The sequence below is a fragment of the Bubalus kerabau genome, chromosome 7 (assembly GCF_029407905.1).
Source record: "Bubalus kerabau isolate K-KA32 ecotype Philippines breed swamp buffalo chromosome 7, PCC_UOA_SB_1v2, whole genome shotgun sequence".
Taxonomy (NCBI): domain Eukaryota; kingdom Metazoa; phylum Chordata; class Mammalia; order Artiodactyla; family Bovidae; genus Bubalus; species Bubalus kerabau.
In genome coordinates, this window is record NC_073630.1 from 16,411,422 (window position 1) to 16,429,873 (window position 18,452).

General features: G+C 37.2%; 1 protein-coding gene across 13 annotated transcripts in view; it reads left to right on the forward strand.

The window, feature by feature from the left end:
- Positions 1-18,452, forward strand: part of PDLIM5 (PDZ and LIM domain 5) — a 227,730-nt gene that overhangs the window by 183,563 nt on the left and 25,715 nt on the right. For all 13 annotated transcript variants that reach the window (XM_055587676.1, XM_055587678.1, XM_055587675.1 and 10 more), the window contains one exon: positions 17,040-17,214. In XM_055587676.1, coding sequence (XP_055443651.1) covers positions 17,040-17,214 — 175 coding nt within the window. The remainder of the gene's footprint in view (positions 1-17,039; positions 17,215-18,452) is intronic.

Here is an 18,452-nt window from a genome sequence, read left to right on the forward strand (position 1 = left end):
GAGCACTGGCAATATAAACCCAGAGAATTCCAACAGCAAGAGAATGTAGAGTACTTACATGTAAACCTGCCTGGGAGGTAAGTTCTAACCAGTGCTCCCATAAGAAGCTTTATTCTTTATAGAATATTCACATATCCTCAGTTAAAACCCTGGTAGGGAATTGTACTCAGCTTGAAGAGACTACTTTGTTCTAAGTCAGACTACAGCACAAAAATTTGGGTGAACATGTCTTTATGTTATGTGTGTAGTTACAAAATATAAATCTGAATGGGTTACATGTTGTATTGTACTTGAAAAATAAGTTAGAGTTAACTTTCATAATATAGCTAGTCTATTTTTGCAGCATTTCCTCAGGTGAGTGCATTGACTTACCCTAAATCAGCATTTTCTAAACATTGGGTATTTTCTGTTTATTTATAGTTGCAAATATGAGATTGGTGACTTTGGCATGATCCCCACGGCATTGCTTACCTTTGTAGGAAGCTCTTGTACTATGTGTTGTCAGGGAAATAAACATTATAAACTAGAAAAGGGGTTTCTTCCAAGATAGCCCTTTTTCTTCTTTTTAGAAGAAAAATTCTAAAGCGTCCCATTGATCAAAAATTAAATATTCATGTTATTATTTGTATGTAGTTCAGAAAGCTTTAACTCCATAAATAGGCTTTTCAATTATTTTTCATACAGGTGTTTTCCTTCTTTCACACTTTCAAAATGTGTTGATCTTGAGAGCATTTGTACTAATACTTCAGTATATTAACATTTTGATGTTTTTAATAAATAAATTGTAATTTATTAAAAAATCATTGAAATATACAGTCTTGGCTAATACTCTAATCACCATTTTCTATAGAAAGCAGTGTGACCTTATTTCATATGGCCACTGAAAATTAAAAACTTTGCTATGCTTTCTTTCACAGTGGTTCGTGCTGTCTGGCTGTGCTGAAAATTTTCCTTTTTCTGTTTTCATTAGTAGTTTGTATAGCATTTTAGAATAATGCCCCATTCGTGCTTTAATTAAACACAACTCACTGTTTATTCTTCTGTCCCCTGATGTTGGCAAGGAATTATTGGATTTCTTTTTTTTTTTTTTATCATTAAATGTGTCCAGTGGAGACAGACATTCTATGGAGGAAAGTAAAGGTGTTTAGTGACTATTATGGTGAAGTACTCAATACACTGGGCTTCCTTGCTGGCTCATGGGTGAAGAGTCCGTCTGCCAAGCAGGAGATGCTGGCTCAGTCCCTGGGTTGGGAAGAGCCCCTGGAGAAGGAAATGGCAACCAGCTCCAGTATTCTTGCCTGGAGAATCCCATGGACAGAGGAGCCTGGCGGGCTCCAGTCCATAGAGTCAGACACAACTGAAGTGACTTAGCGCATAGCACATCAGACATCCTTAACCTTTGATGTTCTATATTGAACAAATGTCTCCCTGTGTTCTGCTCATAGCATCATCCCCTTTATATGTACCAAGTACAGTTTTCTCCTGTCCAAAAGCAGAGATTCTTGTGAAACCTTTTAAGTCAAAATCGTGTCAAGTGAAGAGTTTGCCTTTTTTTTGAAAAAGTGAAAGTTGGGTTTCTGTTGGGTTAGTGAAAATGGGTACCAGTGAAGGTCTTCCATAAAAGTAAAGTGATGTTAAAACAAACTTTCTAAAAGCTGGAGATAGCTGTAATGTGTATATAGACTTTTTGCTAGTGAGTTGCTTTTTTCTTTATGAAGCAATTTTAATATATGTAGTAAAGGCAAGGCTTATAATTGACAATGAGACATAAAAATTGGTGGTTCTTTTTAAAAATATGGATTATGTTGAAGAAATACAGTGAAAGTAAGCTATCAATTGACAAGTTGGGATCATTAGAATATCCTTTAGTGACACAGTAAATTTAGTCAAATGAAAAAGGGAAAGAGACACAAACTTGCTTTCGAAATGAATATTTAGTTAATTTTAGCTTCTGTCACATCCTGGGGAGTGATGGGGAGTATTCGTCATCCCCATCGGCCTTTTGGAAGTCAAGAGTATAGTTGGTAGACTCAAAGGGAGCAACGTCCTCTTTCACTAGTAAAATGGTGGGTTATCATTGATTAGTATGAATAGTAATAATTATGTTTTTATAATATGTTCAGCTTTAAAAGTATCTTTTTATTCAAGATTATAGTAATAGAATGTCATTAAATTTTTAATGGGCCATTATTTTCCCAGTGAGGTGACCGAGTCTGAGAAATGTCGAAAGAATTGTTCAGAGTTCTATAGTGATTTGAACCCAGTTATTTTGATTCAGTTCAATTCTCTGTATCACAAGATAGTATCAGTGACTATATTTAGGAAGAACTGGGTATTCTTTGGAAGGACTGATGCTAAAGCTGAAACTCCAGTACTTTGGCCACCTCATGCGAAGAGTTGACTGATTGGAAAAGACCCTGATGCTGGGAGGGATTGGGGGCAGGAGGAGAAGGGGACGACAGAGGATGAGATGGCTGGATGGCATCACCAACTCGATGGACATGAGTTTGAGTGAACTCCGGGAGTTGGTGATGGACAGGGAGGCCGGGTGTGCTGCGATTCATGGGGTTGCAAAGAGTCGGACACGACTGAGCGACTGAACTGAACTGAACTCTCTTAGGGATAGTCTAGAAAGGATTCTTGCCCTGCATTGGGTGGATAAAGTAGGTAACTAGCAGTTACTAAGGTCTGTTTCAAGTAACATTTTCATTGCCTCTCCACTTCATTTCAAAAAATTTAGCTAGGATTCTAGTTAACATGACCCTTTACCATACCCTGCCTCTGCTTTATGCAACATTTTAGCAATTTAAAAGAAAAGTTTCTTTTTTCACTATGGACAGAGCTTTGGGGAGATCTGATGTTTTTTGTTTTTTGTTTTTCCCAAGGAAGACTTGAATGTATTTGTGAGATCTGATTAGATCAAAAACTGAATGATGTGCATCTCAGTTATAAGTGGATATAAATTCTATATTTTACTTGAAGTCTAAAGGAGATAGGAGTGAGAAAGGAAATTACTGTTTCTTCAACCATCCCAAATTTCATTGTGGGCTTTACGCTGCAGTAATAAATCGAGATAACTAGATTTACTTAGCTAAGATGGATAGATTTATTGGTTCCATTTTTAAATTTTGATATGAATAAGTAAACTGCTACCAGTTTCGTATGTTTCATCTCTTCTAATAATGCTTTATTGCCATCTGCTCCCCTACATTTTGACGTCATTAAACTAAACAGTCCACTGTTTAAAGGCCTACTGGAGCTGTCCATTGTCAAAACCACAGTGTGAAGCATGTAAATATGCTCTATGTAACGGATATATTTTTGTTTAGAATTAAGTTTTTTAAATTTATTTTCTATTGAAGGATAATTGGTTTATAGAATTTTGTTGGTTTCTGCTAAACATCGACATGAATCAGCCATAGGTATACATGTGCTTTCATATAGGAAAAAATAAAAGTAGCAGCCGTACACTGCCCTCTTTCTTTTCTTTTAAATGTTCTTTTATTGAAATTTATTTCCATGTTGGAAGCTTCCCAGTGCTGTTTCAAGTACACGGTGGTGAAGGCTCTTTTTTCCCATTTCCTCTCATCCTGAGATTAAAATATTACATCTTTAATAAGGGAAGATACCTGGATTTATTCACATATGCTTTTCACAAAGAATTACTATTTCCTAAGTCAGAAAGGAAAAGACAAATACCATATGACATCACTTATATGTGGAATCTAAAATATGACACAAATGAACTTACCTAGGAAACAACAGCCTCACAGATACAGAAATCAGACTTTTGGTTACCAGTGGGGGCCGAGAGTGGGAGAAGGAACGATTGGGAGTTTGGGATTAGCAGATGCAAACTAGTATATGTAGAATGGATAAGCAACAAGGTCCTACTGTTGTATCCTGTGATAAATGTAATGGAGTGGAATGTATATATATATATATATGTATAATTTTGCTGTACAGAAGAAATTAACAACATTGTAAATCAATTACACTTCAGTAATATTTTTAAAAAGAATTATTACTTCTTATTAATTAATGCATATGGTTTAAACCAGGAGATGGCAAGCTATGGCCACTGACCACATCCGGCACACCACCTGTCTTTGTAAATAGCTTTATTGGAGCACAGACATGCTCATTCATTTACATGTCCATGGCTCCTATCATGTTCCAGTTATAGAATTGAGTAGTTGCAAAATAAACTATATGGCCCAAAACTATGCTGGATAATTCTGCATAGCAGATACAAACTTTGTTGGGAGTCATGAGCACCCTTGATAGGCCCTAATCCTAAAACGCTCTGTTCACTTTGCTTGTGACCATCACCCATAAGAAGCAGGTTACTTCTTTTGGGCACCAGTTTCTTTTTCTTGGGTATATCTTTCATACCAGAAGAGTTCCTAGGTCTAAAACATTGAATGTGCTCAGTAGGTAGCTGCTGAATGAGTGTATACTTTATTTTTTTAACCATGTTAGGACCTTATGTCAGAGTATAGAAATCTCATTAATGAAGCATTTCTTCATTCAAGGATCTATAAGTAAAACACTTTACTTAGACTACCTTGTTTAACTCTCTCACACTTTGAGTTAGTTGTTATCTTTGCTGTTTTACAAATGAAGAAACTAAGACCCAAAGTGATGGCATTTCTAAGTTCATACAACTAGAAGTTTAAAAAACAAGGATCCCAAGTGTATCTTAACATTAGACATTGTGCTCGAGATACTGTTTCCTCCAGGATAAAATAGCCTATCAGTGTTCTCTGCTTTTAAATGATATGAAATTCAAACATAAATTTGGATAATGAAATGAGGTTTTGTTTATTTTAGAGATCTAATGACTTTAAGAAGAGTTCCCCATGTCAAACAATACCAAACGGGTCTCTAATGATGAATACAAGTTATCTGAAACTAAAAGCTGGGATACTCCTTACATTTCTATTACTACTACGAATTCTCTATGATATCTTTCTCAATTAAATTTTCTTTCCCTTTCTGCTTCAGTTGTTTGCCAACCTTAAAAGAATTCTATTTATATAATCACTCAAATCCGAGGTAGCTTTCTCCTTGATTTCTGAGACTAGGTTGCTTTCTCGCATATGTAAATAGATGAAAGTTGGTGGGAAAATGGTGCAACCCATTCTCATTTGGATTTCACATTACTGTGGAAATAACATGTGAGGACTCCAGATACAACCTGAGTACAAATAATTTTAAGATATGTCCTTATGGTTTTCTCATTCAAATATGAACGAAAATCTACAAATTTAATATTTTAGATAAATCTGTAGCTTACAGAGGTCTGAATAAGTTTAACAGTGATCCTCTTTAGTATCCTGAGGTCATGAATCAGGCTTCAGATTTGTGTTTGTTTTTTAAAATATTTTATCTGATTTTGTTCTTTTTCTTTATCCACCCCTCTACCCCCTTCAGGATGAAGTACATTAAGCACCCAACATTATATATAGCATGAGCTTGTCTTCAAAAATTTGAAATTAGAGCAGTGGTATTGAGATTATTTAGAACACTCTATATAAGTGATAAATAATTTGTTCGGAAACATATTTTACCTGCAGTATTTTATATTTTATCTTATTTTTATCTGCCAGTTACAGACTGGGTTTGTTTTACTTGCAGCTTTAACCAAATAGAAGTTTTCAATGTAAGGTTAGTAGGGAGAAAAAGGCAAGTCTGTATATCTCGAATTTTGATGATGTGTGATTCAAAAACTAAAAAACAAGAGAAAATCTAATTCAAGTCCCCACACTCACTTTAATTAAGACACTTGAGATCCAGTTTAATCTGGGTTCTTAAGAGTTGAAAGGCTGGTTGCTAATGGAAGAAACTAACCTCCTGAAGTTGCAGAAATATTTGATACTTAGCCTTGGGCACACCTGTTCCAATTCTTTATGACATACATACCAACATTCTCCACTGCTTAGGGAAAAGATAATAGTTTAATCTGTCCAATTTTGCTTTTAATCATTGAATTTAAAAAATGTTTGATTTCACTTAATAAAAGTTGTGCAAACCTCTCTAGAATGTACTTTCCTCTGATCCTAGATCTTGGCTCGACTTTAAACCTTTTCTATTTCTACTGGATATGATTTCATGCCTGGATTAGGAAGAGTAGGCTGTTGTTTATGCTTTCAGCATAAGGGGCTTGACAGACAAAACGCACAGATTCTACATTTCTCATGGCCACCATCTGTTTGAGGCGGTTGGGGAAGGGACAGAGAAGAACGCGTTTGCCTTCTATGATAATATGCAAGTGCATTACCATCGCTGCTACTCAATTTAGTATGTGTAAAATTTCTGCCATACCTTTGTGGACACATTCTCTGAGATGTTGAATTACAATACTTCATCTCCTCAAGAGAGCCAGAGTGTCACTTTGATGTAGCCCAGTTATTTATATGAGAACAACATTAGCCTCAGTGTTTATAACAGGAATACCCCTTGTGGAAGAGCCAGTTGTTTTTCACACCATAAACCTCACATATGACTTCTCTCTGCCTTATCCAGGCTGTAAACATTTGTCTTTTTTCTTTTGAGGGATAATATTAATATTCTTGATATTAGCCTTATTTCTGACTCACTGAGAATGAAATATTATAGGATACTTAAACATATTTTATGGTTATTTGCAGATTGACTACCATGACTTTCTCTGTTGTTTTAATTCAGATGCAGTAGTTGAAATATTTACATCAGTAGAGTTTGCACAAAAATGGATTCAGCACTTAATGCTTCAAGCTTCTTTGTCCTTAGCAAAAGCGTTAGATTTATAATTATATTTCCCTTTCTGAAGCAGCTTATATAAATTCTCTGAAATACTTCTCAAAACATGAAGAATCTAGCTTTATATCCATATGTTATATTTCAAGAACTTTGAAGCCATTAATTATAATGGCTGGAAAGGATGTGCAACCAGGTGGAAGGAAAGAAAGTTAGATCTCTGTAGGAAATATATCTTTTACAGAATACATGAAGGGCTTAAAAGTGATAATCTAAGATGTGAAGTGTACCAGGGCAAATAAAAAATAATGCTTTCATACATTATTCCAAAATTTATCCTAGCAGGCTTATTAAGAAAATTAAAATAGCAGAAATTAATCACCTCAGTTATCACTGGCCCCTTCTTCTCAACTGGTGTAGAAGTTAGTACTTCCAGGTTTAGATGCATTCGAGAAGATCTGCTTTCATATTTTCATGGGTCAAGGTAGTGGCTGGCAAAGAGCTTGGCACACAGTAAGCATGTAGTAAATACTTGATGAATGAATGCTTAGGGTCATAGGCTCTGGAGTCATATAGAAATGATTTTGGATCCCGTATATTCTCTACTCTGCTTCTTTGGCTTCCATGACGTGCTCTCCTGGTTCTTCTCCTGCCTCTCTCTCTGTCCCCAGAATATTTCTGTTATTTGTCTTATACCTTAAGAGCACTTCTATTTCATGCTACTCTTTCCCTGAACAATCTCATGAATTCCCACAGCCTCAGTTGCCATCAATATGCTGATAACTCTTGAATAATTCTAGATCAGATCTTTTTCCTGAGTTCATACATTCAGTAGACTGTCTGTACTTAGATAAACCACAAGAAACTCAAAAACAAACAAAAAAAAGGCCTTAGCTCAATGAAAGAAAGGACAAAATATGTTTATCCTCCAACTGGGTACCTTCATGGAACGTAGTGCCTGCCGCGCTGTAGGCTGTCAGTGTACACTTGCGACTGGCTGAATATCTATAATTAAACTCATCATCTTTCCATCATTCTAGCACTGACCCGTCTATAACATAACTGACTGATTTCTGGTCTGTTCAGTTCAGTTGCTCAGTTGTTTCTGACTCTCTGTGACCCCATGCGCTGCAGCACACCAGGCCTCCCTGTCCATCACCAACTCCCAGAGTTTACTCGAACTCATGTCCATTGAGTCGGTGATGCCATCCAGCCATCTCATCCTCTGTTGTCCCCTTCTCCTCCCGCCTTCGATCTTTCCCAGCATCAGGGTCTTTTCAAATGAATCAGTTCTTCTGGTCTATAACCTTTAAACTCAGAGAGGGCAGAAATCACATCTGTCTTGTTGGTAGCAGTGAAGCCTAGTGCATTATTTGATACATAATAGTTAAATTTAAAAAACATTTGCTTCATTTTATTGCTATGCATGAAAGAAAAGTGTTAGTCAATCAGTTGCGCCTGACTCTTCAAGTGATCCCATGGACTTAGTCCCATGGACTAAGTTCCTCTGTCCATGGAATTCTCCAAGCAAGAATACTGGAGTGGGTAGCCATTCCCTTCTCCAGGGTATCTTCCCGACCCAGGGATCAAACCTGGGTCTGCTGCATTGCAGGTGGATTCTTTACCATCTGAACCACAGGGAATGTCTTCAGACAGATCACTTACCCTTTCTGAGCTTTGTATTACTGATCCATCGAGTAGTAATAATAGTACCTTATATTGTTTTTGTAAATAAATGATTCAGTTTAATAGGTATAAAACTTTTCTTTAGCTTTTTACTATAGAAAAAGTTCAAATACACACACGAACATATAACTGGAGACTTAGTTTCTTCTATAGGTATTTTGCTAGGAGTAGGGAGTTGGAAGGGATTATAGACTAAAAAATTTAAGAGACACCAAATGTAGTATGTGGACCTTTCTTATTTGGATCTTGATTAATACTGTGTTAGGGTGTATGTGGTAAGTAGAATAATGTCCCCACAAAGATGTCCATGTCCTAATATCCAGAACCTGCGAATATGTTATATTTCATGTCACAGGGGAATTTGAGATGCCAATGGAATTACAATTGTTCATTAGCTGAGCTCAAAATAAAATAATTATCCTGGTGGGCCCATCATAATCACCAGGACCTTTAAAAGTGGAAGAGGGAAGCAAAGAGAGAATCTAGAGTGCTGTAGTGTGAGAAAGACTCAATCTGATGGTTTTTTTTTTTTTTAAACTTTACATAACTGTATTAGTTTTGCCAAATATCAAAATGAATCCGCCACAGGTATACATGTGTTCCCCAAGAGGGTATAAGAGGGCCCTGAACCATGGAATTTGGACAGCTCTAAAAGATGGTAAAAGCAAGGAAATGGATTTTCCCTAGAGCTTTTAGGAAGCAACAGCCCTGCCAATACCTTGAGTCTGGCCTGGTAATATCCATGGAGGACAACTGTAAAATAGTGCACCTGTGCTGTGTTTAAGCCAGTACATGTTTAGTTGTATGTTGCAGCAGTGAGAGGAAACTATAGAGGATAATCAGAACTAAATTGGAAATTGATTATTTGGTGAGGTTAAGGAAATTTTTGTTTTATTTTAGATGTGATAATGGTATTATTGGGTAGATTTTTTTAAAAGAGTACTCTAGAAGTGATATTGAAATATTATGAAATAAAGGATTGATCTTGAATTTGCTTCAAATAGTTCAGAGACAGCAGAGGAATGAATGGGATCTAGTTGAAACATGATTGGCTATCAGGTAATAAATTGTAAAGCTTGATTTTTTTCCTCTTTACTAAATTTTACAGGTTTTTCAAATAAATGAATTGTTTCCTTAGCATCCTCTAAAGGTGATCAATGTGTTTTTTTAAATTACAAAACCATTGTGAGCGCATGTAAATTTATTTGAAGTATTTCAGTCTTTGTAGTTACTATTAATACTCGGAAGGTCTCATCTGCTTCAAATCACTTGATACAACTCTAGTTCTTTGCTAGCGTTTTGGCTTTCTGACAAAATATTCTAGACTTTCCATGTTGACTTTTTTGGTCCCAATCCTAGAAACAGTAGTTTCTCTAAGGAGTCTGTTTCCTTTCCATGGGAAGACAGTAATTTTGGTGCTGGAGTCATTCTTGAAACAAAGATTTGTTAAGCAAAATGCCAGGAACTGTTCTAGGTGCTAGAGATACAGCAGTGAATGAATTAGACAGCATCTCTGGCCTCAAGGTATGGAGAGAGAGGTAATAAAAAGCAATAAGAAGAATATAAATTCATTGGATGGGGATGATAAACCTGTTAGGTAGTATGGGAATGCTGGTTTGAAGGGAGAGGGTTGCTCCTTTATATAGGGTGATCAGAAAGAGCCACATTGGTAAAATGACCTCTGAGCAGAGGACAGGAAGGAAATGAGGGAGGAAGCCATGGAAACCCCTGGGGGAAATATTTCCAGGCAGAGGGAATAGAAACTACAACGGGCCTGAATCAGAAGCATACTGGCCATTTAGAGAAATAGTAAGGAAGACAGGAGATAGTAAGGAGATCCAACCAGTCCATCCTAAAGGAGATCAGCTTTGGTGTTCATTGGAAGGACTGATGTTGAAGCTGAAACTCCAATACTTTGGCCACCTGATACGAAGAGCTGACTCATTTGAAAAGACCCTGGTGCTGGGAAAGATTGAAGGCGGGAGGAGAAGGGGACGACAGAGGATGAGATGGTTGGATGGTATCACCGACTCAATGGACATGAGTTTGGGTGGACTCTGGGGGTTGGTAATGGACAGGGAGGCCTGGTGTGCTGCAGTTCATGGGGTCGCAAACAGTCGGACATGACAGAGCAACTGAACTGAACTGAAGGAAAACAGTGTGCCCTGTGGCTAGTGAGCAAAGGAAGCATGGCGGATCAGGCCAGAGAGGTAGCTGGAGTCAGAGTCTGTAGGACCTTTGGTTTCAGTTCTGAGTTAGAAGTGAGTTGTTGGAGCAGAAGAGTTGCTTGAGATGAGCCAATTTAGTTTTTCTTGGCTTCCATGTCTTGGGAAGGACAGAGCAAGAGCTTAGGCCATTGCTGCAATAAGCCAAAGAAGAGATAATGACCTCTTGAACTGGGACATACTCTGGATGTGGTAAGAAGTTAGGTTATGTATTTCTCATATCGTTGTGGGCAGTTCATCTTTCAAGACCAACTTGCTCTCCTATTGAATGATATGTTCAGCAGTTTGAAAGCACTGTTTAGTAAGAGAAACCTACCTTGAAAGACAATAGCAATGTCTGTTTTTTTGGGGGGATATTGTCCCCCAGCCCAGTTGACTTAGGTTAAGTTTCCAAATAAAGTCTGACATAATGTAATATTTTTTCACCTAATAGATGCCAGTAATAAGATATTACTGGTAGTTGAATGATTTGACTTGAACCAGAGGAATTAACAGATGAATTTCATGTTTATTCAGGTACAGCCTGGCCAGGTATTTAATGTGTACATTATAATCTTCACTACTCTTTGTTTTTAAGAATATTGGTTTAGAGCTAATAGCTTTTTTTTTTAACAGAGATAGAAAGCAAAAATGTCACATAACCTATCTTATTACAGTTGGAAAACATCTGTTTCCAGAGAATTCACACATTGAACTACCTGGAGTTCTGAAGGTCTTAATCTGTGTTTTCTCTCCAGAAACTCTTTTTATATAAACAACCGCCTTTTAGTGAGCTTAGGTATATTTGAACCACATAGTAAACAATTAGATAATTTCTAATTCCATGTATATTACATAGTCTTTTATAATATTATACAAATCCCCAGTTATATTCTTATGTGCCCCATTACTGAGGATTTACTTGGATCAACTTGCAAAATCACTTGGTTAGGACCTTACAATGGTTAGAAAAGAAAATTAAAACTTAGGATAAGAATGCTTAAAACTTGTGTTAACTGATTTGCTAAATAATTCAAACTTGAATCATCTGCTTGGGGAAGAATGCAGTTAAGATCTTTCTAGAGTAAAGAGTTTTCACTTTATCTTTCCAAGTGATATATCACAGAGATTTCCCCAATAACAGGAGGTATGTTTTCTACTAAATTAATGAATATTATGTGGTTCAGTTTTTTAAAATTCTTTATCTTCAATTTATTATCTGTAGTCCAAAAGAGATGACTTCATTTCTTTGCAGTAAAGTAAGACTCATGATTAGTAAGTCAGTTTATTTGCTTTTTAAAAAAGTATTGCCCCTTAGAATACTCAGATATATGACTATGACAGATATTTTAAAAACAAAGAACTTAAAATTTTGTGCATTAGTTATATTTTACTTGATTAATTTGACAATTTACATATTAAATACTGAGAAAGTATTCTAGTGTGCTGCTGGGTTTTCCACCTAATTTACATTAACTTATTTAATGTTAGTCTTTATAATCTTAGGCTTGACTATCATAGTGCTGAAAATAAAAGCTTAGAACGTATTTCATTCCAAACCTTTATAAAACTCATAAGTAAGCACTCTAAAATTAATAAAAGACATCTCATTAACACTGTTAGTTTGGAGAATAGCTACTGGCATTAAATTTCTAGATGAGTTTTATGGTGCTGAAATGTTTTTGATACAAAAGAAAAAAATTAACTTTTAAACTTGGTTCCATTGGGTAGAGATCAGCCACAAAACAAGCCTAATTTAATGGAAGTCATTCAAGATTAAGGTTACAAAGGAAAGCTTGAGTCAAAAACGAACCTCCTTTTAATGTTCTCATTGTGACTCACTCATTATTCAGTTTAAATAAGTCACTTACATTTTTGTCACTTAGATTTCTAGATTATGAAATGGAGCTCATTCAGAGCTCCCATTTAATACTTTTATTAGAACTTAAGAAAAATCTGGTTTTATTACAGATCAGTAGATTGAGATCTTTAAACTACTATCCCTAAAGAGATGTATATTTTTTCCTACATAGAATTGATTTTTACAGCAGGGTCAATAAATCTGAGACATTTTGGCCTCTGCACTCCTCATGGAAGACTGTTTTTGTCTGTGTGGCAGTGCCGTTTTCTACAGAATTCTAAAGGAAAATGGACTCATTTGTGCTGCTTCCCCTTTTCCAAAACCTCACCTTCTCACACCTTCCTCTCCCCAGTAAGCCCAATGAGCAGAGGCCAGGGGCTTGGTACTTGATGGCTCAAAAGTTGCCTACTTCTGTGCTGGAGTAGTGAGAAATTCAGTCTGAAGAAATGAAACCTCCCATCCATTTTGATATTTGGCAAAACTAATACAATTATGTAAAGTTTAAAAAATAAAATAAAATTTAAAAAAATAAATTAATTAATTAATAAAAAAAAAAAGAAATGAAACCTCACTTTATTCATATGGGAAATAACTGTTCCTTGGGAATGTTTGGGGCTTGGTAATTAATAAGCTTGTGTAGCTTTGTGTGCGGGCCAATGTACTAGCAACACAGCAACAAAACAGAGGTGTGAGAATTTCTGTCTCATCCAAAGTGGCTAAAATGGAGCAGAAACAAAAAGCAAGGCTTTTCTTCCCAAGGAAGATACAGCAGTGAGCTTAGAGCCTCTTTATATGTGTTTAAGACACAGTCACATGTTTCGTGTTCAGAAATGGCTTCTCATGTTAAATAACTTAGTTCCTCCGTGTATCTTCTCCTCGAGGCATGGCCCAGATGGATTATGTCCCATTTTACAATGACCGATGGAAAATTACCACAGTCTTTTATTGCTAAAAATGCCTCAGTGACTCAGTACTTTAGGGCTTATGCATAGATAATGTGATAAAATAAAGGCATATGGTAGATGAAAGGGTTTGACTCCCTTTGAGGTCTGATTTTGAGATTTTTCAATTGGTAACTTTCCCACTGTTTGAAATCCTGAACCTAATCCACATTTTAAAAACTATCTCAATCCTGTTCTTTAAAAAGGCAAAATGAAAGTGATTTGGAACCTTCCCTTTTTTGTTTACTTGATTAAATATTAATTTTTTACCTTCTGTTTTTAAGGCAGCTTTCTGGTAATGTTAGAAAAAAGTTAATAGAAAGTTCTCATTTCACCGAGTTTATCATTGACATAGGAAGGAGAAGATATTATAGGATATTGATAAATAGCAAATATATTACATAGATGGGCGTGTTAAATACGTTAAGAGGGATGAGAGAACACTTCTGGCTGGGATGGTCAGGGAATAACGGGGAAGAAAACAGAATTTCTATGAGCCTTGCAGAATGGGAAAACCATGAATAGCTGTGGAGAAAGGGACATTTCACTGGGTACGGGTCATAGAAGCAGGGCCCAGCACAGCTATTCAGGGAAGGGACAAGGAGCAGACAATTGCACAGTGTTCAAGAGCACATATTCTGGAACCAGACTGCCTGCTCTAGGGTTGCCCTTTATTTTCTGTGTGATGTTAGGCTGGTTTCTTAACCTCTCTTTGCCTCAGCTAGAGTGAAAACATGGTACTGATCATGCCTACATCATAGGGCTGTTATAAGGATTTGAGAGTAGTGCCTTCAGGTAAGGATGGCACAAGTTAAATGTTAAATAAAGATAATTGAGTTTGTTGATAATAGTGGGTATTTGGCTGAGCATAAAAGACAAGATTGTAAAGAAGACTGGCATGAACTCGTGGAGGGACTAGACTGTCAGTGCTCCATGTAGCTTGCAGGGAGGGGTTATGAAAGCTTTCTAAGCAAGAAAACATGAGCAGAGTAGTGTATTTGGAAAAATAATCTAGCAGATTAGGTTGAAAAAAGAGATGGCAGCAGACAGACTGGTTAGGAGATGGATAATTGTCCAGACTTGAGGGATTTAAGTGTTAGTTGCTGTCATGTCTGACTCTTTGTGACCCCATGGACTGTAGCCCACCAGGCTCCTCAATCCATGGGATTCTCCAGGCAAGAATACTGGAGTGGGTTGCCATGCTCTTCTCCAGGGGATCTTCCCAACCCAGGAATCAAACCCAGGTCTCCCACGTTGTAGGTGGATTCTTTACCGTCTGGGCCAGCAGGGAAGCCCAGGACTCAAATATCAAAGCATGGTTTTGGATTAATGAACAGACCTTGAACATATTTCCAGTGGACCAGCTGTTAGGGTCTGGGAACTGACAGGGATAGAGGAGCCAGAGGACCATTCCTGAGTAAGTGGGAGAACTCAGACACCTCGATTTCTCAGGATGAGCTGGTAACGCATCCTAGCAGATGAAACCTGTGTTGTTTATCTTGAAGCCGATGACAAGAACACGATTTGGCTTTGAAAATGCTTATCTGCATTTCTCCGAGAGCAGTCAGGCCTGCATATAGAAACTGAAGGAGTTGTGTTGTATACGTTAGTGAGAGAAAAGGAAGAAAGGATATTCTTTCCACAGTATGGATTACAGTATGGATATTGCAGTAACTTTCCCCCATTTCTGTAAGAGAAAGTGTAAGTTAGGAAACAAGGAAGAACATATACAGTATGGGTATTACAGTAATTTTCTTTCCCATTCTGTAAGAGAAAGTGTGAGTCTAAAACATGTTCCTAGTTCAGTTGAATCCCTTGAAACATGGACACTATTGAGCTCCCAGCCTATAAAATGCCATTTCACAGCTCAGGTGCCAGGCAGAGCACTGGAGGAGATGTATTAGGTGTTTATAAACGCTGACTTTCTGGATCCGAAATTGCACATCATTGCAAATAGGCTTTATTTTCATGAGGAAGAATTAGTCTTTCAATTATCCTAATTAAGTTTATCCAATTCTAACCACACCTTTAATGTGAATCCTGTTGATAGACATGCATGCATATATAACTGTACACACATACACACATCCTGTTAGTTTGTATTATTTATACGCTTTCTTAAAAATTGTTCCTTTTAAACCATTAGAGTGTATAAGCCTTTTCTCTTCCACTGTGTTTTAGTTGCCTGCGGGTGAAGAACAGGCCTTCTGTCGGTTTTAATCCTTGACAGTTGTTGCAGTTGTTCATTTATGTATTGATTCCAGTTTATGCATTCATTCATTCTAGACACTGTGTTAGTTGCTGGGGCGAGGAATAAAACCTAGTTCCTGCCCTCAGGGGGCATCCTCTGTAAAGTCATTCACAGAAAATTATGGGAACATGGAAAAGAGACATGAATCTGGATTATGGGGAGAGGTAGTTGGGGAATACTTTAGAGCAGTTGACTCCTGGGCTGCATTGTACCGAGTAGTGGTTGCTGGGTGATCAGGAGAAAGTAGAGATGAGAGTGAGGACAGGCTGTGAATGGACAGATGCCTCACAGGGACAGTGAGGCAGTCTGGTATTCACTGCAGTAAAGAGAAAGGCAGAGGATGGTGACAGTGAGGCTGCGGGGGAGGTGGAGACCACTGGAGGGACCTATATGTGGCGCTTAGAAGCTTGGACTACACTCACTGATGGAAGAAGAGGAAGATCCTTGGAATGATTTATGCAGAGTTCTGATCAAGTAAGATTTCAGTCCCCAGTGGCGGCAGGAGGATAAGACATTTGGTGGTTAGTCCAGGTGGGAGGCCTTGAGCACATAAACCAGGACAGTATTGCAGGGATAGATATGAGGGGGCGAAATCAGGAACCAGGAATGAAGAATCAGCAGAGCCCATTATAACCACAGGTGAGGGAGAGGAAAGCCCTAGGCTGATTCTTTTGTTATCTCCCTTATATGACCGGTGACCAATTTCACAGTATTCTTAGGCAGTACAGGACAGGAGAAAATATAGAGAGTTCGTTGGCATCTGTAATGTACCTCTGATACATTTTGAGTTAAATGTACTTAATGGTTAGCAGAGACGTCTAGATGACTAGAAATACTTCACCATCCGTATTCGATATTAACCATATCTCCTCTGGAAAACATTCTCTCCCATCGTCTATCATAACTCTTTCACTGGATTACAGTCTTTGAATTTTTCTATTTAACTCTGTAGTTTCAGTCCAGCATTTGATCCATAATCTCTCCATAAAGTGTGAATGAATGAGTGAAGAAGTGAGTGGATAGATTATTTTTTAAAGTGAAGTTTTTTTTTGAGGAGGGGCGGGGCTTCCCAGGTGGCGCTAGTGGTAAAGAATCCACCTGCCAGTGCAGGAGACTGAAGAGACTATGGATTTGATCCCTGGGTTGGGAAGATCCCCTGGAGGAGGAAATGGCAACTCACTCCAGTATTCTTGCTTGAAAAGTTCCATGGACAGAGGAGCCTGGCAGGCTACAGTCCATGGGGTCACTGAGTCCGACATGACTGAGCATGCATGCATGCAATGTTATCATTTGCTTATTAGGAAAAGCTTATATTTGGTTTATTCTCATTCTGATTCCCTTGTTTTAACTCCTAGCACCTTCCACTGGAAGAGTCGTAAGCAGTGGGCCATCCACAGGAGCCGTGGCACCAGCCAACTCAGCCAGAGGGCAGCCTCAGCCCAGTGACGAGGACACTTTGGTGCAAAGGGCCGAGCATATTCCCGCAGGGAAACGAACTCCGATGTGCGCCCACTGCAACCAGGTTATCAGGTTGGTCATTTGATTTAAAGTTCTTATTGAAAAGGCTTAGTCCCAATGTTGACTTTTTTTTAATATTTTGAAATTTAGAAATTTTATTAATGAGAATATTTATTTCTGTGTAATATTATGGAGGTAGATACATTAGATATATTTGTTAGAACCTATTTTAATGAAAAGTAATTCTGGGCTCTGTGAAAATATAACTAAAAATACCAATTTAGTCAGTTATTAGTTCCTATCAGATCTAAGAAAAATAATGATTAATGTGGCATTTCAGAGAATAATGAAATATTAAGACTCAAAGGGACCCCAAAGAACTTCATTATTTCACAAATTAGAAAAGTAGGGACTCTTATTTAGATGAAAAGTAACTAATGTTGTAAAACAAAGAACTTTGAGCCCTAGAGAAAGATTGCGTTTTCACACTAAGCCTTGAAAGATGTAATTACCTTCGGATCTATTCATAAATGCTTTGCTCGTTGGATTAGGTCATAGCATGCTTCTTTAAAATATTTTTGATCCAAATGTATTTTATTGTTTCTTAAATTCCAAAAAGCAGAAAAGGCTAAGCTCTTAAGTGAGTGTACTACCCTAGCACTTATTAAACCTCAGCGTTTCTGAACAAGCGACTTTTAAAATGTTATGAGGTTTAGGTGTGAATGTTAATACAGGGATCTGACCAAAGGACCTTGCTGCCTCTGTGAGTTGCTTGCTGGCCATAATAGATGATTACTTGGAATGACTGCTCAAACTCCCTCCTCATTTTTAATTTACTCTGTTTTGTAATAGTTGAAACAACAGTGTCTCTAAAGTTGAATACGGTTTAGACTTACTTGCATTTTCCCCTCTTTTCTTACATAATTATTGCTTAGGGTAATATTTCTAGTTACTACTTAAAATGGAGCTCAGGGAGTCTCAATATCTTATTTAAGAACCAAATATAAATACCCTTCCCCTTAACCCACTATTAAATAATAAATGTGTCAAGAACACAACACAGAGTATGGGATTTTTTTTTTAAAGTAGCTTTTGCCTCTTAAAGGTAGTCCACATTCATTGTGACATTTCCAAACTATAGGAAAACAGAAAGCAAAAATAAAAATTAATGTATAATTACACCTCCCAGGATACCCACTATTCGTATTTTAGTTCACAGTTTAAAATACACTTACAAACACACAAGGACAGATATTGTTTTCTAGAAATGGAATCATAACATGCTATTTTATAAGCTGTTATTTTTCAAT